Source organism: Lissotriton helveticus, chromosome 5_1 (genome assembly GCF_964261635.1).
Source record: "Lissotriton helveticus chromosome 5_1, aLisHel1.1, whole genome shotgun sequence".
Taxonomy (NCBI): Eukaryota; Metazoa; Chordata; class Amphibia; order Caudata; family Salamandridae; genus Lissotriton; species Lissotriton helveticus.
The window spans coordinates 1896899640-1896924603 of NC_136065.1; the positions used below are offsets into that span (position 1 = coordinate 1896899640).

General features: G+C 47.4%; 1 protein-coding gene across 1 annotated transcript in view; it reads left to right on the forward strand.

The window, feature by feature from the left end:
* GHDC (GH3 domain containing) overlaps positions 1-24964 on the forward strand; it is a 189915-nt gene that overhangs the window by 93356 nt on the left and 71595 nt on the right. Inside the window, exons 7-8 of the mRNA XM_078645401.1 lie at positions 5341-5474; positions 22323-22411. Coding sequence (XP_078501527.1) covers positions 5341-5474; positions 22323-22411 — 223 coding nt within the window. The remainder of the gene's footprint in view (positions 1-5340; positions 5475-22322; positions 22412-24964) is intronic.

Consider the following 24964-nt stretch of genomic DNA (forward strand, 5'->3'; position numbering starts at 1 on the left):
CTCAGCAAAGCCCCACCACTGACATCCACGGATGCCAATACCTCAGCACCAGCCTCCACCGCTGGATCTCCGACTGTGCTAACACACTGGCACCCCTCAGGAAACCCTCAGGCAATCAGCCTTCGAAGAAAGAAAGCCTGGTTCTCCCATGCCCTCCAAGAGTCCAGACGCACCTGTAGACAGCTTGAGAAAAGATGGAGGAGAAGCAAGATCGTGGCATGCAGCGTTCAAAACCGCCATCACCACAAATCACCACCTCATTAGACCAACATGGAAAGCAGCCATACAGGAACACATCAATGCTAACGCACAAAACAGCAAAGAATTTTTCACTTTGGTCAAAGAATTTGCCAAACCCAGCACAGAGACAGCAGACATTCCCCCTTGCAAGACCCTTGCGACAACCTCACCACTTTCTTCCACTGCAATGTCAAGGAGATCTAGGACAGCTTTGTTACCCAAGACACACCCACCACACCCAATGACTCCAGCAGACCCTGACCATCTGGACCACCCTCACACTTCAGATGACACCTTCAAGATCATGAAGAACATCCACTCCGGAGCCCCCTCTGATCCCTGCCCTCACCACATCTTCAACAGAGCCAACCATCGAGAAAGTCATTAATGCCCAACTCTGAGTTCATCGAAATGGACCACATCCTGGACCTCTTCCAATTGGTCTTCAGAAGCAACCATAGAACCGAGACCGATCTCCTTGCCGCTACAGATGACATACGCACCCTCCTCAATCAAGGCAAAACGGCTGTCCTCATCCTCCGGTACCTCTCAGCCACCTTCGACACAGTCTCCCACCACAGTCTCTGCCTAACACTCCACGACGCCAGCATCCGCGACAAAGCCTTAGAATGGATCTGCTCCTTCTTCACCGGCCGAACACAGAGAGTCAGACTCCCACTGTTCAACTCGGAACCCACAGAGTCCCGCTGTGGAGTGCCTCTGGAATCCTCCCTGAGCCCCACCCTCAACATCTACATGGCCTAGCGTGCAGCCATCTTCGGAAGCCACAGGCTCAACATTGTATCCTATTCTGATGACACCCAGCTGATTCTTTCCCTCACAGATGCCAAGAGCAACTTCCATAATGGGATGATGGCAGTTGCCACCTGGATGCCTCAAGCTCACCTCAGACCGAAGTCCTCATCTTGGGCTTCACCCTCTCTGCCTGGGACGACTCCTGGTGGCCCACAGAGCTCGGAACCCCACCCACGGATCACGCATGAAACCTCAGCATCATCCTGGACTCCTTGCTCTCAACGAACCGCTAAATTAACCTATTTTCGTCCAGCTTCCACGTGTTCTGACTGCTTCGTTAGATCTTCAAGTGGGTTCCCACAGAGTCCAGGAAAATGGTCACACTTGCGCTCATCAGCAGCAGACTCAACTACGGCAATGCACTCTACGCTGGCACTACCCAGAGACTCCTAAAGAAACTGCAGAATATCCAGAACGCCTCTGTCAGACTCATCCTGAATATCCCGCGCTGCAGCCACATCACTGGCCACCAGAAAGACATTCACTGGCTTCCTATCAACAAAAGAATTATCTTCAAGCTCCTCACGCACACTTAAAAAACCCTCATCAACATCGGACCTGCATACCTCATCCACCGCCTCTCCTTCTACACTGCCACTAAACGTCTCTGCCCAACTGGCCCTGGCCACCATCCCATGGATCCACAAGAACACAGCTGGAGGAAAATCCTTCTCCTACCTCGCTGTGAAAACCTTGAACTCCTTGCCTCCGCAGGTCAGGCAATCGCCATCACTGCTGCAATTCAGGAAGGACCTCAAGACATGGCTCTTGGACTGAACCACAGACCCACCCCCACCACCCAACGCCTTGAGACCCTAATGGGTGAGTAGTTGCGCTTTACAAGAAACTTGATTGATTGATTTATCCCGGGTTTCGGTGAGAATGACCCTGAGGCTGCTGGGCCTCATGGCCTCCTGCATCCTGCTGATGGATCATGCCAGATGGCAAATGCGGGCTCTGAAGTTCCAGTGGGTAATCTTTCTGACTATGTCCAGATCTCGGAGGGTACTGCGCAGAATCTGCAGAGGTGGCTAACAAACCAAGCTTGGGTCAGATGCAGATCCCCCTCACCCTTCCCTGACCAGACCTCACAGTGGTAACATCTGGGAGAGGCGGCGATCAGAGGTGTATGGGCTCCATATCAACCTACTGGAGCTTTAGAAGATTTGTCTGGCACTGAAGGCATTCCTTCTCTCTCTCAAAGGGAAAGTGGTGCAGGTTTTCACAGACAACACCACCGCCATGTGGTACTGCAACAAACAGGGCGAAGTGGGGTCGTGGACCCTATGTCAAGAGACTCTTCGTCTCTGGACATGGTTGGAACATCAGGGCATGACCCTGGTGGTTCAACACCTGGCAGGTTCTCTGAACGCCAGGGCAGACGAACTCAGCCGCCGGTTCCTGGTGGATCATGAATGGCGTCTTCACTCGAAAGTAGTACAAGGTCTCTTTCAGTGGTGGGGAGAGCCTTGGTAAGATCTGTTTGCCACCAAAGAGAATGCGCAGTGTCACCAATTCTACTTGTTGGAATTTCCAAGGCAGCACTCGCTCAGTGACGCTTTTTGTCACGAGGAAAATCCAGCCTCTTGTTCACCTTTCCGCCTGTATCACTTCTGCCCCAAGTGCTGAAGAAGATCAAGCGTGACAGGGCCCTAGTTAATCTTGTGGCTCCTTACTGGGCACGAAGAGTCTGGTACCAGAGCGCCTGAGCATGACCACCGATCTTACACTCAGACTGCCTCTTCGGGAGGATCTTCTATCACAGCAGAAGGGGAGAGTTCTTCACCCCAACCTGTCCAGCCTCCACTTCCTTGCATGGAGATTGAGCGGCGACAGTTGACAGCTTTTGACCTTCCTCCCGAAGTCTTTAACATTATCGTGGCAGCCGGGCGTCCCTCCACTGAGTCGGTATACACCTATCGATGGAACAAGTTTGTAGCATGGTGCACAGCAAAGGCTGCGGATCCCCTTCCTGTCCCTCTTTCAGAGGGTCCTTTTGTATATACTTTCTTTAGCCAAGCAGGGCTGTGCCCTGGCCACTCTTAAGGGCTATCTTTCGCCTTCTCTGCTTACCATCTGCTCCCAGATCAGCCATCTTTGTTCAAGTCCCCTATTGTACAGAGATTCTTCAAGGGCATTACTCATCTCTTTCCTCCTTCTCAATGCCTCAGTGGGACTTGAACCTGGTCTTAACCTCCCTTATATGCGCTCCCTTGAGCCTCTTCACAACTATCCTCTTAGGTTTCTTACTCTGAAGACAGCTTTCCCATGTTGCCATCACCTCTGCTCGCAGAGTGAGTGGGCTCCAAGCTCTCTTTTCTAAGCCCCCTTTCTTCTCTGTGCATCTAGACAAAGTGGTGCTTAGGACAAGATCTTCGCTCCTTCCCAAAGTGGTACTGCCCTTTCACGTTGGACAGACCATTACTTTGCCCACCTTTTTCTCACCTCTGCACCATTCCAAGGAGGAGAGACACCACAGTCTGGACCCCAAGCGTGTATTGTCTTTCAACTGTGACCGCACAAAAGATTTCCGGGTGGATGATCCACTCTTCGTTGGCTATGTCGGTGCCAATTAAGGTCGGGCTGTTCAAAAGCATACCATTTCTAGATGGTTTGCTCTTTGGATCAAAATCTGTTATGCTTTGGCGAAAAAGGAACCTCGAGTCTGGATCCATGCTCATTTAACCAGAGCTACGGCGGCCACCACTGCTCTTGCTCACGGAGTTCCCTCCTTGACATATGTCAGGTGGCCACATGGGCATCCTTAACACGTTCACCAGACATTACTGCCTGGACAGCCAAGTCCGGAGGGAGCTTCGGTAATGATGTATCTGTGAGAGAGATATATTGGTTATAGATTCCTTACTGCCCCACCCATCCTCCCTGTTCTATTAATCAATCAATCAGGGAATTGTAAAGTGCGCTACTCACCCATGAGGATCTCAAGGCGCTGGGGGAGGGGGGTAAGCAGCTCCATTCAGTCGAAGAGCCAGGTCTTGTGTATCTTCCTGAAGATGTTCAGAGACTGGGCACGTCTGATGTCGACCGGGAGCTCGTTCCAGGTCATGGCCGGGATGTCAAAGAAGGCCTTTCCGCCCGTTCTGGCTCTGCGGATACGCGGGGTTTGAGCGAGGGTGAGGTTGGCGGATCGAAGTGTTCTCTTGGGTGCGTGCATGGAGATTTTCTTGTTGAGGTATTGGGGTCCGGTGTTGTGGAGGCATATTCAGGCGTGGGTGAGTAGCTTGAAGGTTATTCTCTTCTCGATGGGGAGACAGTGAAGGTCTTGTTGGTGTTGGGTGATGTGTTCTTATAGAGGGATGCCGAGGATGAGTCTACTGCGGACTGCATTCTAGGGACACGACTCACTTGCAGGGCCCCAGTTTAGCACACCAATGGTCAGTGTCTTGCATGGCTCTGCGCTTCTGGCTTGGAAAGTTGTGACAGAACTGACGTCAGCGCATAGGAGCTGCGTCTACATAGACGCTGACAACGGACATGGAGTCGACCGACACCACCTACCGACGCGCAGGGCTACTGCTGAGAAAAAATTTGCCTGATCCAGTCTGACGCCTGGGGGTAATTCTAAAGTAAGGAATCTATAACTTACATATGTCTCTTACAGATAGATCGTTACCCAAGATAAGTAACTTGTTCAACAGTGTAGTATAACAATAATGCGGCATGTGTGTGATGTAATGCATCAAAGTAATGTCTGTGCATGCTTATTCATATTGAAAGAAGAAGTAAAGTGCAAAGAACTCTGGGTATGCTACAGTCCTGCTCACATGTATGATAGGTTGCATATGTTGATTGGCCAGTATTTTTTATAATTCTCTTCTTCCTGATTGTATGAAAGTAGTGGAACCAAATAAATAGCATTCAATTGGTCTTTCATTCCCCTGCTTATAAAAGTCTTCTTTTCAGCATGAAATGCTCGTCTACTCTGAGCATAACTGATGGAATGAGCACTTTCACTCGTCAGTACTGGAGGCAGGAATTAAAGAGTAATAAATGGAGGATGAGACTTGATGGATGTGAATGAGGGATGAGAAGTCCTAAAATGACAGAGGTGTCCATTTTACGAAATCCTAATTTGTCCATTATAGTCATTACTGTTGAAGTGAGGAGGAGTGCTGAACAATGGGGTGATGAAGAGAATGATGTATAAGGAATGATGGATGAGGAATGCTGGAGGGAGGGAGAGAGAGCAATGTTAATATCATAAAATGGACACTGTACAATTGAACAGTGCTTCAAGATTAATGCACTTTATTTTATTTCCAGACAGAGCCAGACGCTTAACATTCGTGGTGAAGGGATCACTGAAGATAGCTTTTACCGCTCACTGCGACGTGCGGTCAATCTGTGGCCAGGTGCCGGACTGGTCGATTACTGCACCATGGACAGCAGGATTCTTGGTAAGACGTAAAACCTGCCTGCTTTACTTTCTGCTGGACTGAATGACAAGGAGCGTGGATTATATTGCAACCTTCACTTCGAACACCTGCTCCTTCCCTGCAACCCTGTGTCACCAAACCCCATGTCTTCAGATCCCATCCAAACCATCAATATTTATCAAATTAAGCTTTAATGTCCTTCAGCATACAGTATCTTAATGATGCCTATTGAGCTACGAGGTGTATCCTCCACTCTTATGCAAACTTGATATAAAATCAATCTGCATCCTTTGGGAAAGAGTTTAAACCACTTTATTTTGTCCTTTTGTACTTTAGTATTATATTTTTTCTTTACAATGCCTCTATAGAGAAGAAGGTATAGTGGTTCTTACATAGTGCAGGAAGTAAGGGCCATATTTAGAGTTCGGCTGATGGGTTACTCTGTCAAAACGTAATGAATGTCCAACCCACCTTATTACAAATGCTACAGGCAAATATGCACTTGTAATATGGCAGGAGGAATGAATGAATGAATGAATGAAAGGCATCTTGTAACGCGCAACTTAACCCAAGGGCATCAAGGTGCCTAAATGATGGTATTACAGGTAGTATGGACCGAAGACACGATTACGGATAGGCCTCAGTAAAGAATAATGTTTTTAGTGCTTTACGAAAAAGCAGAATGGAAGATTGTCCTTTTAATTCGGGAGGAAGAGCATTCGGGGGGGGACACCAGAATCGAGTCCCAGCTGTCAAACTCTTTGAGGCCCTTAGGGTCAGATGTACGATGGTTTTTTGCATGCTCAAATGTGTTTTAGACCCGTGGCCCATGTACTAACTCTATTTTGCGAGTCGCTAATTAAATAGCGACTCACAAAATAGGGTTAGTGATTCTCTATTAAGGAGGGGCGTTCCGTGGGCATCCCTTCCCAATAGTGAGTCTGAACCCTAAGTGTAAGTGTTTTGCGACTGCAATTGCGGTTGTAAAACACTCGCAGTTTACCACCCTCTTTAAGAGGGTGGTAAACCATTCGCAAATGGGAAGGGGTCCCTTTTGCGAATGGGTATGCAAACATTTTTTTCAGAGCAGACAGTGGTCCCAGGGACCGCCACCTGCCCTTAAAAAATTAAACAAAAACTTTTTAACTTTTTTTTAATGCATCCTGTTTTCCTTTAAGGAAAATGGGCTGTATTTCAATAAAAAAACTGCTTTATTTAAAAGCAGTCCCAGACATGGAGGTCACCATTCCTGGGAGTGCCCGCCATTCCCAGTGGGGTTGCAAATTGCGAGAACCTCATTAATATGCATGAGGCATGCAATTTGCAACCCCATTGGGAATCACAAACAGTGTCTCAGACACTGTTCTACATTGGCAATTGCGACGCGCGAATCGTAATTTGGCGCATTTTGGTCGTACATCTGGCCCCTATTCTCAAGACTGGAGCCTTATACAGGAAGTGAGCCTTCATGATGGAAACTGAATGGCTCAGACACAGTGAATCTCAAATGCTGGCGATTGGAGTGATTTAGGCCTGAGGGTCATTGCTGACGTGCATACAACTAGCTTTATGAATTGTATAACATTCTCATTATCTAATTGAGGGACAGTCACCTACACATAGTCTGAATGTATATTTATTTTTGTGTGGTAATCTGAGATGGCAGTGAGACTCATTGTTAGATGTTTGTTTGTGTCTCCCTTGTTGGCTTTGGTGATGCTACCTATCCACCACAGTTCAATGAAGACTTTTTGTTTTGTTAAAAAAACAACATCAGAGTCTACGGGCTATAAAATCCATGGAACATTATTTAAAAAATATGGCTTGGAATGATTGTCACACTAATTTTAGACGTGAGGAAGCAAACCTGTCCATTGTACGAGTTTAACAGGTTTGACTGTAGGGTGGGATGAATAATATCAATATGTCTTCACACTTAGCCTCCCTCTGCTTATACTGCTTTTGTCACCATTTACTTCAAGGCAAGACCTATCCTGGACAAATTCACATTCAAAACCAAGATAAACCATGGTCACCAAAGTTGAATAAAGATTTACCCAAACCTGAACTTAACATAAGAAGCCTATAGAGCAGACCTGACCAGATCAGCCTGCACCTGGACAGATACTTGATACTATCTCTGTCAGTCACCTACAAAAGATTTTCACAGTGGGAACGGCCACTGGAATTTTTACAACACAGTTCCCTCCTGTCCCAGATCTTCCCACTATCCTCTTGATATGTGTAGAATGAGATTATGGTCTGGAATTCCACCCAGACCTACAGACCACCGATTTTTCATCTGGTTCACGAAATAGCAATTCTGATGGATACTTCTACCAGGGCATACCTCATCTTATCAATACCCCAGAAAGGACCTGGGAACATTTCAACAGTTTTTGCATGACATATTGGCTTTGTGTTCCACTATATTGGCTTTGGGTTCCACCCCTGGTATGACATTACTGGAGCCACATAGCGCCACATAGCACCACCCAGCATCCTGACATCTGTTTCCTTTTTTTCGACGCCCATCAACATGGATCCTGGCAGCTCTTCATGGAACATTTTCTATGAAAGAGTTTGCTTTTGCAGTGCTTGGCAGGATGTCTCCTCTCACAAAGTTGGGCTTCAAAACTGGTCCTTCCTGCTATGGACAAAACATTTCATGCCCTTGCAAGGTCTGCCTGTGGTGCTTGGAGCCTATGCATGATTTGCTGTCATGCCAGTGGGGCTTCAAGCACTCGGAAAGCACTAAAGGAGTGTGAGGCAGACCTCTTCATGGTGCGGTCATGCAATGAACATTGGGCTCAGGTCTGACTCAAAGTCCAGCTCTTCTGCTTCATCAAAGGTACAGAGAAGTGTCCTATCCAGACTTTACCCTCAAGTGGTTTTATAAAGGATGAGTCACTGCTCATTCCCTAGGATGGCTTACTCTGCCTGTCAATGTCATGGGCAATACAACAAATATTGCAACTATTGAAGGGATATGTTTTTTTCCTGCGTTAACCCTCCCAGCTAGTCCAGCAACATAACTAGTTCACAACACAGTGCAAGGGCAGAAGTGACCCCAAGAACCCCGACAAGCCCTAAGCCCTCTTGCTGTTTTTCGTCTTACTCTCAAGCACCTCCTGGTAAGTTGTTTTATTTTCCCCTCAGTGGAACATGTGGCCTGTGTAGGTCGGGGTGCCATGCCGTTTAATGACTTAGCAGGTCATTATGACGGATTGGTGTTTCTTACATATTTTAGAAATGGGTTATACACTTACCTTTCAACAGTTCCGGTTTCATTCCCCCCTGTATTTTCCTACCAGTCAGGTGAGCACACTTGCATTGTCAAGCAAGAAGTCATGGCCATCTTGCAAAAAGGGACAATAAAATTGCTCCCGAAACAGTAGATTGGGCAGGGGTGTTACTCCTACTAGTTCCTTGTCTCCAAAAAGGATGGGGGACTACATTTCATTCTAGACCTCAAGGTCTTGAATGCATTTATTTGCAAGGAGAAATGTAATATGTCCTTCACACAGGTTGTTCTGCCTCTGCAACTAAGAGACTGGATGGTGTCACCAAACTTACAGGAAGCTTACTTCCATGTATCAATTCTGAAGTCACCCAGGAGGTATGTGTGCTTTGTGGTAGGTTCCACCCACTACCAATTCATAGTCATACCGTTCAGATTGATGTCGCCATCCCTAACCTTCACCAAGGTGATGGAAGTGGATGTGGCACATCTGCACAGGAGGGCAATCTTAGTATTCCTGTATCTCAGCAAGTGGCTGATGAACGTGGATTTGCTGGTGTCTGACAATCTGAACGCCACAGCAGCCCTGCTGTTCCACTTGGATGCTGTTCCACTTGGAATTCTCCATAAACGTATCCAAGGCGCACCTGGAGCCCTCACAGTGCCTTTTGATTATACAGGTTGTGCTTGACACAACATCTCTCAGCCTACACTCCTCCTCAGAGGATTCCGGACATTTGGGATGCAATTTCTTTGTTTCAGAAAGGAGCAAAATGTCCAAGTCTGATGGTCCTTTGCCTGTTAGGTCTGCTGGTTTCTTGTGTCTTGCTGATCAATCACACACGCTAGCACATGTAAACCCTCCAGGGGTGACTTCTGCTGAAATGGGACAATCTGATGGACAACATCAAGATCACTTTTGAAACAGCGACAGATCTTCAGTAGTGATCAGTGGCGGACAGCCTCTGCTGTAAGAAATCCTTCTACCCACCACCAACAGTGGCAGTGGTGGTGACAGATGCCACTTCTTAGGGGTGGGGGGTACTCATCTGATCTATAGCAGTGGTTCCCAAACGTTGACTCCTGAGGACCCCCATTGAGTCACTACTGAAGGCAGGGGCCCCCCAAGCAATTTAAATGTGAAATATTAAAACAGCATTTAAAAAAAAAATAAACGCACATGTCCACACCAAACAAATACTCGAATTACTAAAGAGTTTAGTATTTTATACTGAAAAGATTTGCAAAAATCGAAAGCTGTTCATGTGAAGTTTGGGGCTGCATTTCGGCGATTAACTTTTCAATGTTTGGTTTTATTTTGCAGTACGAGGCTCCTACTCCTGCCAGAGCTGGACTGGAAACCCAAAGTAGCCCTGACAATTGTTGTCCGCACAGTCCCCATACGGTGCACAACAAGTGTACCGAGTGAGCCTGGCCACTACAAAGGGGGCTTTACGGGGCTCTACCCCCAAGAAAAGTTGGGGGAAAATGATGTATTCCACAACACATTTCTCATTATATATTGAATTTAACTAACTTTTAAAGCATAGTAAATGATGGCTTTACTGTGCACCTGGATACAACAATCTTTGTTAGGGTTCTTCAATGTCTCCCTTACTATCACCCTCCAACAGTCTCATCTCTCCATAGCCCCTCTTTAACATGTATTTAATTTGTTTTATAGCACCTCTAATATCATTTTAGGCTGTCAGGCACTTTACATCACACACATAGAAAGAAAATGAATCATGTGTGTATAGAAAATGTTACATAAGGCAAAGGGGACTACAATGTGTAGGACTCGCATGTAATCCATACTTGTAGGCATTTTTTAAGAGTGCTTGATCTACAGAAGCACAAACTCATGATTCAGAACATAACACAGTGGTTAGCGTTGACTTTAATATTAAGAATGTATTTCTACCCAAACAAACCTTTTTAGCAGCATCAGGATAATGAAAGACTGGGAAAAAAATGGCAGTTCATAGCTCACTGTGCCAGATTACCTTATGAACTGGTAACAAAAGCAAAAACCCACTGAGCTATGCACATAAATTACTAGTTTTTGTAAATGCATGGTAACCATCCGCCCTCCCTTAGAATCAGTCAAAGCTGCCACTGGACAAAACTCACATCTCTCTCCAGCAGGTACATTAATCACTGGAGTTATTTTGACACTTTTATTGTTGCCTGAAAACTGCTGACTATACAAGGAACTTTGCAGTGCTTTTAAAACTGCTGCTTCGGAGCTCCTCCACAAAGGGATCAAGATCACGATCTTCCTGGACTACACCAGGGAAGTGCAGGCACACAGGCGATCCTACAATCATGTGAAGCAAAAGCTGCCGGCCCTCAATTTGCCCTACAGACACCTCTTCCCAGCTCTCTTCAAAGTGATGCTCCAGGGCTAATCATACTTCTTTGATACGCCAGAGGCGGCATGGACCCGGGCAACTGAGTAGTGCCCGATCCGCCCAACCACAAATGCCCGCATGCCAGATTCTCAAAAGGAGCTTTGCTGAGGCACACCTGCAATCTCCCATGGGCGACGAGCTGGGTCCCGGAAAAGGCGTAATGCCCGCGGAGTGACATCCGCCTCCCCGGCTAGATTCCCCGGGAGGGGAGGGGATCACCCAGCAGATCGTATAGACCCCGAAACGAGTACAGCGGCTTAGATCCGGTGGCTGTGGTGGGTCCCAGCGACTCCCCGGGGCCCAGTTCCGAGGACACTGTTTTATTGCGCAGCCCTCAAATCTAAACGCTAGCATGACCACTATGAGAAGTTCATCTGGAGGAACAAGAATCCTTGTACACTGAGGGATCCAACATGTAATTCTACACCACGCCCCACAGCCAACTAACTGCCTATTTGTATTCCAAGTCTTGTTTATTGGACGACAGATGCTTCAATTGGGGAAGTATGGGGTGGGGGGTTAGTTGGGGTCTTTGCCTGGGACTGTTCTCCCAGCCTTTAGTTGTGTTCAGTTATGTTATATTAGCACCGTGCACCACATGCAAGAACTTTCCCTGAGCGATTTCGATAGTGACCCCAAAGGTGTCCTGCCCTTACCAGGGCCCATGGACCCGATCCACCTTAACCATCCCACCCGCAGAACCCTTTCAACACCACTTTGCCACAATGCCCAGTCCCTGGAATGGGGGTGAGCCCCTAAGAGTCCTTTCATGGTACGTTAGCGGCCTCCTAGACAAAATCAAGCAAACAGAGGTTTTCAGATATGCCTGAAGATTCAATCCAGACATCCTCCTATTGCAAGAAACACATCTGATGGGTACTCAATACCCCTTCCTAGCGTGTCAAGGATTCAACAGGGTGTGGCATTCTGGGATTTCCAGGGGTGTGCACGGGACGGCAATTCTTCTGTGGCGCTCCTTTCCCTTTTCACCGACTCATATGGCCACTGACCCTCAAGGCCACTTTACGGCGCTCACGGGCACCCTGAGGAAATCCACTATCAATCTTATGTCATTATACGCCTCCCAGCAAATCTAGAACCTGCCCTTTGTCCAGCATTTGAGACAATATCCACCCTCACTAAGGGCTTGATTATAGTTGGAGGAGACTTGAACGCTGTCCGTGAACCCACCTCCGATGTCACGGGCGCCCCGTCCTCTCATAGGCAACTGGGAGCCAGGCGCCTTAGAGACTGGGCCTCTACACTAGACCTTTGCGATGTCTGGCGCACTTGGCAACTTATGAATTTGCAATACATGCACACCTCTGCAGCACACCACACCCACCCCCGCATCGATCTAGTCTTCAAGCCTGCCACAGACTGCTGAGCTGTTTCCGAAATTCAAATCCTAGCGCACGGAGTGTCCGACCACACCCCGCTCCTTCTGCAAGTTGGTGGCCTCATGGGAGCGCTACGACACATATGGCGGCTTAACTCCTGGTTCCTCCAAGATCTAGACTACAAAAAGGGAATTGGGGAAGTACTTGATCATTACTTTCGCATTAATGAGGGTACAGTGCAGCATCAGGACATGTCCTGGGAGGCGGGCAAAGCCACAATCCGGGGATATGCCAAAGGGTTTCTCAAATGCAAACGGAAGATCCAAGACCGCCAGCTCTCCCAGCTTGAAGCTAGTGCCCTCCGCCTAGAGCAAACGGTAGCTGGGGCGGAAGGAGAAGTTGAGCGTCGAAAGCTGCAACTAATACGCAAAAAAATCAAAAATGTCTCCCTTGAATCGGCCAAATTGGTCTGGAGATCCTCGGTGGCCAGGGTCTATGGTTGGGGAGACAAGAATGGTAAGCTGCTCCACTGGCTCGCGACCCATCCCGTGGCCAGCCGCATTGTCCCAGAAATGCGCGATGCGCAAGGGCAACTTTCTCGCATCCCCACAACAATCGCACAGATCTTCAAGGCCTATTATAGGGAGCTATATTCAGCCGATCCCTCACAAATGCTGCAAAGCGGCACCTCCTACCTACAAAACATCCCCCTTCCGCGGCTCTAATAAACAACATAAAATCCTAGACAAACCTATAACACCGGAGGAAATTGGGGAGGCCATTTCCGCACTGGCTATCCACAAGACTCCCGGTCCTGATGGGTTCCTCGCAGAATATTATGCAGCATTTCGTGAGAACCTAGTCCCAAAACTCCTTGCTCTCTTTGAAGAAGCTACAGAGAGAGGCACCTTTTCTTCTGCTATAGACACAGCCACCATCGTGGTCATACCCAAAATACAACCTCCCTCGCCCTCCTGTACTTAATACTGTCCAATCTCACTTATAATGCAGAGGTTCAAATCTTCGCAACCGTCCTCCCTGCCCACATGAAACAGTTCACACCCTCATACACCCTGTCCAAAGCGGCTTCATGCCATGCCGCAGTACAAAGCACTGTCTCAGTTGCTTACAAGTCGCACTTGCCCACTGTGACCGCCTTTCTCCATATCTGGCCCTAGTGATGCTTGATTTTGAAAAGATCTTTGATATGGTCAACTGGCATTACCGTGGAGACTTATTGGACAAGGCAGGTTTTGGGCCCTTATATCAAAAAATGGTAAAGGTCCTCTACTCCGTCAACTAGAGTCCTTGTGAATGGAGCTTTATCAGACGTCTTCCCGATTGAGAGGGGAACGCAGCAGGGATGCCCGCTATCCCCTCTCCTTTTTGCCTGGGCCATCAAGCCTTTGGCTTGTCGCATCCAGCCAGATACAAGAATGGTGTTGGCAGAGATCCCATGAGGACCAGATCGCTTTACATGCAGATAAAGTCCTCCTTTACCTGGCTGACCCGGCCAGATCCGGACCAAGATCTCTGCAGATCCTTCATTTATTTGAGAGGGCGTCTGGCTTATGTCTTATCCCAGCCAAATCTATTGTGGTGCCCCTCCATGCCTCTAGGAAATGTGTGGATTGGCAAACAACCATCCCCTTACGAAGACTCTTGTTCAAGTATCTCGGGATATGGGTAGCACTCCTCCCAGAGCTGACCTGGTCCCTTAGTCTCACCCGCTTCTTAAACGTACTTAAGATGACCTTCACCCCTAGCAAACTCTTCCACTCAACCCTTGGGGCAAAGTTGCTCTCTTTAAAATGATGGTCCTCCCCCGCGTCTTGTACACCATTCAAAATCTTCCACTCCACCTCCCTCGCAGTTGGTTCCGTGACTTAGACGGGGCAATCACGATCTTCCTCTGGAGTGGTTCTGGATCGCGCCTGGCCCTCACGACTTGTCAACCAGCCACATACGAAGGGGGTATGGGAGTGACCAATCCCTTTTTGTATTATTTAGCTACCCGCCTTCTGGTGATCCATGATTGGTTTAACAGCGGGTGGTCGGACCCAATTTATCGGCTGTAACTAGAGAACCTTGGATTGTCTCAAGTCCAGGCCATGCTCTATGGGGCCCCGATTCCTCCCAATTTACCAATAGTTACCCGCACAGTTCTCTTGGCATGGTGCTCCACGCTGCGACACATCAGCTGGGACATTAAGCTATCCCTGTAAATGGCAGATCACTTGGTTACGAGAGGTTGCAACACTAACAGGCTTCCAGAAATGGGATTTGATTGGCATAACCTGCCTAGGAGACATATGGAAAGGGGAGCACCTGTCCTCTGTGAGAAAGTGGCTCCATATACACTTGACGAGAATAAGGTACAGTGTGTATAGAGTCCACAAACCCCAGAGGTATAACAGAGGTTAAAGCCAGGTGTGACCTTACTCTCTAAAGTGGTAGCTTGGTCGAGCAGTAAGGCAGTACCTAAGGACAGTGTAAAGCATTTGATGTACACACTCAGTCAGCAAAAGGTTTCACACACTCAAAGACTGAACTCCAGGCCAATTGTTTTTATATCGAAACCTGTTGGTTTTATTTCTAGAACCAACAGGTATCAAAAAAATATACTGTTCTCAATATGAGAGATCTCAGATGAGTACTTTGCAGAAAGGCAATAAACTTTGTAAAGACAATAGGTACAGGGGTTGCAGTAGGCAACACAATTCTACACACAATTTAGCATTGAGCTCAATGGATTTCCTTATATAAACACAGTTGATTACTTTGTAGATTACTTTGGTAATTCCAGGACTGGCTCCTAGGTTCAGTCCTGGGGTCTAAGCTGAAAACAGTTTAGCAAAAACGTTTTAGGTATTGTAGTGATTTTTCAGGAATAAAAAGCAATTTTAAAAGTTCACACTTAGAAACTTTTCAACACGAATCTGGCAATGTTATCCAATGGGAGAAAATTCAGGTTGCTGGTAAAGTACGATCTCGTTACTTTTGTAATTCAGTACTGGTCTCCTGGGGCCAGCACTGGGGTCTCAACTCAAAACAGGTAAGTAATTACGTTTCAGTATTTCGTATGATTTTTAAAGAATATTTCTAGTTTTCAAAGTAGACACTTAGAAGAAATTTCAGAGAAAAGCAGACAACGGATTCCTATGGAGAATATACAAGTTACTAGTAAACCCGGTAAGGATTACTTTTGCGGTTCAGTACTGGGCTACAAGGTACAGTACTGGCTTCTCCCCTGATCACAGGTGAGTACTTCGGAATTCGGGTGATTTTATATGAATATTTTTAGTTTCCAAAACTTCACACTTGGAAGATTTTTCGAGTCAAACCAGTCAATGTTATCCAATGGCAGGTGAGTGAGTTATCGGTTTCCAGGTGAGTACTTGGCTGGTGAAGTTAGGGTTCTGGGCATAGACTCAGGGCTCCCCCAGGGTCAGGTAAGTACAGTTGGTTAACCCCCAGCGGCACAGGGGCGGCCGGGTGCAGAGGTAGTTAGGCACAATGTTATCCAAAGAGGGAAAGGGGGCCTCCGGTTGGTGGCTGCTGGCTAGGAGCTGGGCTCCTGGTCACTTGCTCAGGGCAAATGGGGAAGTATGATAGGGCACAGGTTGTACTGCTAGGGGCACTCGGGCGGTTGGGTGCAGGGTGCTTTTGAGCCGTCGGGCGCTCAATGTTATTCAATGAGGAACTTGAAAAGGGAACAAAGACTGCAGGCTCGGGGATGAAGGATCTTCAGTAGCGACCAACACTTCGAGGGGTAAGTTGGGGTCTTGGAGGATAGGTAGGCACCAAGGAGTTGGGCACAGGGGGCCGTGGGGCGCCGGGTGCAGGGGTGTCTTTTGAGGTCGGGAAATCTTACCCCCTGCTGGTCGTGGTCGGAGGGGTCCTCTGTCCTGAGGTTGCAGGCATCGTCGAGGTCGTCGAAGAGGGTCTTTGGGCACTGGACTTTGGGTCCCAGTCACCGGGGGGACGTCCTCGTGGTCCTAGATCACTCGGGCACGGGCCGGGCTCGGCGGGTGCAGAGTGGGTTGGCCCGGAGCTTCCTGGCTGGCACCAGGGGTGTTGTTGCAGCAGATCCTCAGCTGATGGGAGTCCCAGGCTTTAAGAGGGTCAAGGCAGGCAGGTCCTCTGGGTGTCCCGAGGTTGCTGTCCGCAGGAGTCGCCGGGATTAGGCAGGAGCAGGTTCCAGGATATACAGGCCGGTAGGGCTGGGGCCAAGTCAGTTGTTGTTGTCCTGTTGTTAGCAGCTACACGGCGGGTCTTCTTCCTCTTGATCTTCTTTCTCCTTTTCCTATTGGGATTTAAGGAAGGAAGGTTCAGGAAGCCCCTAAATACTAATTTTAGGGGCGTTACAGGTAGGGCAAGGGCAGGGACCAATAGGTCCCTGTCCCGGGGTGGATACACCCCCTAGCCTGCTCCTCTCCTGTGGGAGGGGGGCAGGAGCCTAGCTGTGATTGGGCAGGGCTCCCCATCTTAAAGATGACCGGAGCCCGGGGTCGTGCTTTACCTCGTCTCCCCCACCTGAGGGGTGGGGTTGGCACCGGCTGGCACCCCCCCTTCCTGACATAGATTTTCCCGCCAGTCTTCCCGCCAGAGTGGGGGGGTCAGGACTGGTGGGGGCCAGTTGCTGGTTACAGCAAATGGTCTGGAGAAGCTCACAGAGGTGGAATGTATTTGAAGCTTCCCCCTGCCCATCCTGGGGGCGGAGGCCTAGCACCTCGCCCAGGATGTGCTTTGTTGCAGGCCCAGGAGAGCGGGGGCTCTCCACCCAGGGGTCCAGCAACATGTCTGCGGTGTGGCAGCCTCTGCAGCCACTCAGCCCAGACGTGGATTGTGGTTAGATTTCAGGGGGCATCTCTAAGATGCCCTCTGTGGTGCATTTCGCATTAAATCCCACACTGGCATCAGTGTGGATTTAATGTGCTGAGAAGTTTGATACCAAACTTGTCAGTCTTCAGTGTAGCCATTCGTAATGTCGACCTCCCTGCACCATATACTCTTAATGGCATCACTGCACTTACAGTGCCCAGGAATGGCCCTGGGTACTGTAGGGGCACAGGGCTCATGCACCTGTGCCCTCACCACTGGCATAGGGCACCCAGCTAGAGTGGTGACAGGTGTATGCCTGGGCAGTGGGTTTGTGGGCATAGCACCCAGGGATGTGTGCCATGTTGACTCTTTGTTTAGTTCTGTACTTAGGCACTCAGCCTGCAAAAGCAGTGTGTGGTACAGGGCCCCTAAGGGTGGCACAATAAGTGCTGCAGCCCTTGGGGGTCTCCTCTGGTCACCGTGCCCTGGGTACCTAGGGTACCATTTACTAGGGGCTGACAGGTGGCCAGAGATGCTAATTGGGTTTCAGTTTCAACACAGTTTTAGGGAAGGAACACAGGCCCTGGGTACCTGGTTGGCAGGAGCCCAGGGCAAACTCCGTCAAGCACATCATCAGTCAGAAAAAAGTGGGGGCATACCAATGCAAGAAAGATGGCACTTTCTCACATCCCCCTTTCAGGACCTGCCGCAGACATACTCCTTACAGTCCACTCAATTCTTCGCTATCTCCAGCTGCTACACGCCCTAGCCCTTCACATCCCTGACCCCACAGCAATTACCGAATTCAGCCCACTAGAGGTGAAGCTCCTCATGGGGAACTTGGGAAGGGGAGAATATCCCAAATGTATTGATCCCTGATAAACAATACCCCATCCACACTAGAGCCTCTTAGAGCCTGGTGGGACCACTGGCTTGGACCTCTGGAGGACGACGACTGGAGGGATGCACTAATGGGCCCTAGGGTACTCGCCATCTCAGCCAGGCTCCGCCTCATTCAGATCTACTACCTACAGTGCACATAACTTACCCTGGCGCGGCTCCATAGGGCAGGCCTCCTCCTTTTCCCACAATGTCCATGCTGTAAAGCAGAGCCAACCGACTTCTACCACATGGTTTGGTCCTGTGCCATCCTTTCTAAATACTGGTCATCCATTGTCTCGGAGCAAGTTCTCCCCTTATCCATTCATTAATGCCTCATTGGGTACTTAGCATGGTTTTAACTTTTCTGAAGAGAACTCTGTTTAAGCCCCTGCAGAGCCACTAGTTTTGGCTGCTGATGATAAAAGCTGCCTCTGTGGTGGCCATCTTATCAGCTCAGTGTGTCTCCGACCTCCATTCACATCTTTCTTCCCAGGCAAGCTAGTTCTTAAAAGAAAAGCATCTTTTCTCCTCATGGTGGTGTTCCTATTCTATGTTTGCCAGAGCATCACTCTACCTACAATTCACCCTCTGACTCATCCTGTCACGGAGGGGAGGCTGCACTATTTGGATCCTCTCTGCAGTTCCAGACTGATGACCAGCTTGTCATAGTATGTGTGCATATCAAAAAGAACTTTTTCCAGTATGATTTTGCTTCAAATTAGGATCTGCCATGCCCTTGCCAAAAGGAATCACCGGAAAGTATCGGAGCCCCTTCCACAAGGGCAAAAGCAATTTCTGCTTTATCCAGAATTGTGCCTATCCCGGATATATGTTGTGCTCAAATCTGGGTTTCTAATCACACTAAGTAGTATTGCTTAGACTTGGAAGTCAGACGGGATTTCCAATTTGCATGCTCGGTACTTCATGACTTTGTCAACCGCATGGGAGGGGTATTGCTGTGCTACTTAGTTAAAAGGTGAGGTATATGTAGGTAGAAGTATCCATCAGAAAAACACGTTTTTTTGCCCTAGATTGCGATCTTTCTAGATCTGCCTGTCGACAGAATATTTTCCAATCCTGCATAACGTTTTGTAGAATTCCTGCTGCCCTCGTATCCACAACTTGAGACTTAGAAAAAAGGATGTGGAACTAAAGCAAGAGCCCCGGGTGGCGATATATATGGCTCAAATGATGTCATGTCTGGGGAGGTACCGCATGCTGAGACGAGCCGAATGCCACCTACTGGAACATGAGGGCTATTTCAATTTTTCTAGACCCAGTCTGGTGTCTAGGGGAATTCAAAAGTAATCTGGAGGTAGAGTATCCGCCGTAAATAATGTTACCAAAGGTAAGTAACTTGTTTGTAACATGCAGATAATAAATGTTCTTAAATTAGTAAACGTGTTGACTGCAAATTGACTTATCAGTGGCAGTTGGTAGCAGGAGCCATAGCGATCTCATGGCTTAACTATACTAAGCATGTGTATGCAGGCATTTCCGTGTATTTAATGATCAAATGCTGAAGAGAGAATGACCTTGTTCCTTCCAAAATATAACCACAAAAGAGGAACATAGATCCTTCTACTGTCTGAAAGTGTAAATTGCATTCACTTTAAAACGTGTTTGAGTCACATGAGTTTGGTTCCATGAGAAAGGACCGAGTTTGCTGGCCGCCAAACTTTATTTGGTATCTTGCACAAGAGCCTTAAGGTTACTGACATCAGTGGCCTGCAGCAGACCGCCGTGGAATATGTACATCAGAGGTTTCCCACCGACTGGGACGGCAAATTACCAGTAAATGAGTTAGAGGGGGACCAATACCACCACCCATGCAACCTCACTTGGACATTTATACATAAATAAATAAACTAATGGGACCATACCTTGCTCCCATGAAAGTCACTATAGAGGGGCCTTCCTTGTTGAGGTGCATGACAACCATGAGATATGAATCATCTCACTCTTCTACCATTGATTTAATGCTTGAGACATGACATGGCCAGTTACATGATTAATACATTTTTAGGCTAAAAAGGCGGGTCATCTATTGATTACAGTTGGATCACCAGAAATTTTAAAGGTGAATTTCTTATTCCCCCATATTATGGCCGTAGATCAGATCCTTTATTGAGATTCTTTTTTTTATAAAAGACCTTGGGAATGCCCTCTTGGTTATACATCACTGTTGGAAATTGGGATTTTGGTTGGCAGCGGTATGCACCCTGTCAAAGGAGGAACCACAGTCCTAGTAAGGGGAAGTCACAAATGCACCCTAAATTTACCTGTGCTCAGCCGCTGGTAGTTTGGCACAGAGCAATCAGGCTTAAGTTAAGAGGCAATGCATAAAGTATGTGTGCAATACTTCAAACAGTGACACTGGGAAAACACCACAAAAAAAAGATTCCACGCCAGGTTAAGAAAAATAGCTCTTTAATTTAACAAATAAAAAAATAAAAACGAACAAAATACAATAAGTAGAACTTGAAATATGAATTTTTAAAGAATAAACTGTAAAATAGTGCTTAGAAGCAGTAAGTGCTTATGTTGGTTATCTGGTCTCGCTGGAGCGAGACAAGAGTTCAGAGTTCAGGCCGACCGCAAAAGAGAGTGGGCCGGATACAGGGACCCAGTGAGACCCCTGAACAAAAGTACCTTAATCCTGGTTGCGTCAACAAAGATGCGAGTTGCAGTTTTGTGATAAGTCGGTGCTCCCCCCGCAGTTGGGGTGGTGCACCAATTTTCTCCACGCATTGGCAGCGCTGTATTGGTTCAGAGGTTGATGCGCCGCCTCAGAGATGCTGTGGTTCCAAAGGCGATGCACCAGGTTCCTCCACTCAGAGGTGATGCGTTAGTTCCGAAGTGGCGGTTCTGGTGGCAATGCACTGGTTCCAAGTGCGATGCGCCACTTCTACTCTTGCAGAAGAGAATGCGTCTGTTCCGTTGGAGCAAAACACCTTAGGCCCACTTGCAAGGGTTCAGAACTGGGGTGGTAACACTTGGTATGACAGACTCAAAGATGGCAGAGTCCAGGACCAGGATGATTGGAAGTCAGTTATGTCCCTGAGACTTTAAATCAGGAGGCCAGCCAGCTAGCCCTTGGAGTCACTCTGGGTTGGAGAGATGCAGGTCCAGTCATTCTGACTCCCAGGCAAGAAGGCAGCAGGCCGCAGGTCAGTACAGTAAAGCAGGAGTTCAGCAGAGTGCCAGTCCTTCTTCCTAGCAGAGAATCCACAGGTGCAGAAGTGTTCTGAAGTGGTGATGGCTGAGTTGTAGGGGTGACCTCATAGAGATGCTTTTGAAGCGCAGAGTCCCTTCCCTTCCTGCCCTGGCTCCAGACTCTCTACAGGGGGGTATGCAGCCCTTTGCATGTGGACAGGAAACAGCCTATTCAGGTGTAATTGTGAGGCTATGTCCAGCGCCTCCTGCCCATCCTGCCAATGATGGCTTATACCTAAGCTCCCTTTAGGTGACTTTCTAGAGGGAATGCACCAAGCCCAGCTGTCACACACCCCAGACCTGTATTTAATACTAAGACATGTAAAACTCACAGGTACCTGTCCTGCTTTTTAAATACAATGCACCCTGCCCTTGTGCTTTCTAGGGCCTACCTTAGGGGTGCCTTATATGTATTAAAAAGGAATGTTTGGCCTGTCAAGACAGTTAACTTGTCAGGTCGACATGGCAGCTTAAAACTGCACACACAGGCTCTGCAGTGGCAGGCCTGATGCATGTTTAGAGGCCCTGGACACCTGAAGTGCACTTTACTAGGGACTGATCGGCCAATTGTGGATAAGCCAATGCTACCATGTCTGAAGCAGAGAGCACATGTACTTTAGCACTGGTTAGCAGTGGTAAAATGCCCAGAGTGCTAAAACCAGCAAATACCAAGTCAGCAAAAACAGGAGGTCTGAAGGCAAAAAGTCAGGGGAAATTGCACCAGAGATACCAGTTCTTACAATCACCTTATTAATGAATATTTTATAAAACAATTAAGAGCTCTCTTAAAATAGAGGTTTTATAGATTTAGACTGCTATGCACCGGAGTAAAAAGAGAAAATTCAAGAAAAAATGTCTTTGTTCCCACACCAGCATTGTCTTAGATGCAAGCAGCTGACTATTTTCCTATGCCACAATCCATTGTACATTTACATTTCTCTTGTTCTTCCAGGTCCTTTTTCTGGAGGTTCAGATCCCCACTATGACGTATTTGTGGAACTGAAAGGAGTCCGGAATCTGTCCGAAGATCAGCGCTACAAGGTGAGGTTCTGGTTGGTGAAGAGATTGTGCTGAAAGACATAGAGAAACTAAAGAGGCTATGTCCCTTGTGTCCTACATCAGGGCTGAGCCTCCAGTATTCTGTACTCATTGGTCTCTTGTTGCCTGTTAGCAAGAGGATTAGAGAAAGAGAAGTTAAAATAAGTACCTTCCTAGGATTTTTGATCCTGAGATACAAGAGGATTACATTTACAATTGCAGGTAGCTTTATACTGTGTGCATATCAAAGCCTCTGAAGGCAAGGAGCTACAAAAACACTAATTTATAGAAATCAAGTAAATGAATTTATTAAACAGAGCAAGTTTTTTTCTTAGAGTTCATAATAATGGGAGAACAAAAGAAATTGTACATTTCCAGAGATTGGCCTGCGTGTTTTGGTTTTAGTGTTCTCTCACGTTTGTGCTTGTAGGGGTTTTGAGATTTCAGCGGTCCTTAGAGCTGTAGATTTTCATGGACACGCACAGGTGTTGTTTCCAATGTGTATTAAAGCAGAGTAGAAGTGGAAAGCTGTCTTGGCAGTAATTCTTGCTGATCCTAAATACTCGAACATCATGATGAGGTACTATGCCATGATACCTGAGCATTTAAAAATATAATCCATGTTTTTCAACCATGTACCAAGACATCCACGCACCTTGAGAAGTTACTCAGGCTAGTTCCTCTGGTACCACAGACACCTATCCAAACATTGCTGAATTACATTTGTTTTGGGAAGCTGGATGTAACCTATATATTTCTAAACTATCAAGATACATTGTGGCCTTATTTTTCATGTTTTTTAAATTTTATAATATATCTGTGAATTCCTTAATGCCAATGCTAAGTATGTGAATCAGTCTGGCTGTTAACATAGCAATCCCAAGAACTGCACTGCGTCTAGGTCTAGGTTGTAACTGAATGGAACTCTCCTTGGCCTTCCTTCCCTCTCTCCTACCCAACTAGTTAGGAAAGAAGGACTGGATAAAAAATGTGAATGAAAAAAACATTTATGTTTGAATGACTTTTGGAGCCGTTTGTGTGCCACCGTCCTTCTGCAATGTAAGTTCCATCCCTTAACCCGGTCATGCCTCCATTCCTATGAGGTAGGAAACATGGTTTGACTATCTAGCAAATCCCATTTTCCTGAAAAATCATATTTTGTTGAGTTCCAGGATCTTCCCTCTATGTGTAATACATGCTATTTTTGAAGGGCATTAAACAGTGCATTAGATGTACTAAGAAGTCATTGGTGGCATTTCATGTCTGGGAAAGTGGTATCCAGGGAGGTTTGTGTTTTCTTAATAGCTTTTCATCTGTAGAAATGGCGAAGGCATTTCACGGTTACGGAGGGAACCGTGCTTATCAATACTGATCAGAAGATCACTTCCCCATTCGGGGCTTTCAGCTGCCTGTGCAGGAGGTGAAGGAAATTACAGGGATATGTATTTGTAAGCACCTCTCAGTGGGGAAGTGCTAGGACATAGGAATTGGAGGCCTGTTAACTGTGTGTCTGGAATGTGCTACAGAGGTGGATGGTCCTGGTTTGGAAGTCGGTTGCAAAAGCGTCCTCGCCTTGATAAGGCTCAAGCCCAGCCAAATATGTCAGCAGTCTGTAAGACATTGTCCAAATGTCCCACTATGAAGGCTGAGCTAGGGTCCTTCCGGGTCACTCGACCTTTACCTGTGCACTGGGGCATATCTGGAATTGGAACCTCGGGACTATAAAACCCCCAAAAACAATGCATGTGCTTCACATGCTAAAATCATGATAGCAAAGTTTCTAGGATTGACGACCAGATTCCAAGCTCTGATTTCACTTCAGTGGCCTGCTTGGAGAGATTCTTCTTCTTTTGACAGTAAATATCACAAAAAAGAAAAAAACTGAATCTGTACTGATTGCTCTCAGCACCATTTCATAGGTGACTGTTGCCCTTTCTGCAGAACTAATGTGTTATGTTATGCAGATTAGTAGAGTGCACTATCACCCGGGCGGTAAACAGGTGTGTCTACCGCACCATGGTCCTCGTGAGACTACTCGAAAAAGCCATGTGTTCAGCGGAATTCAAGTAGTAAGGAGGAGGCTCTTTTGTGTAGCAGCATGTCGTTGCATGCTTTAGGAGCAATATAGGAGAAGGCTCAAACGCCGGATCTGGTTTTCTATATGTGTGGGAATTGTGCAAGGAGGAGTCCAGAGGAGCAGCTGTGTCTGAAAGGTTTGTGAATGCAATGCGATTTTTGAGGTATGCTGAGCCAGTGTTATGGGGTGCCATGAAACTGCCGGCGCAGAGCTTTAATTGTGCTCTTTTGAGAGTGGGGAGCCAGTGGAGCTGTTCAGTTGTGGTGTGATGTGAGTGTGGCACGGGAGGTCGATTTTGGCCACCGTGTTCTGAAGTCTGCAGCATTCTGGTAAGCTTTTTGTTGCTCTAGACATAGAGGGTGATCTGGTAGTCCAACTTGCTAGTGACCAGGGCTTGCATGACGATTTAAAGAGTGCTGATAGGAAGATATTTAAACATCTTCCTCTGCATCTTCAGGGTATGGAAGCATGAGGTGGTG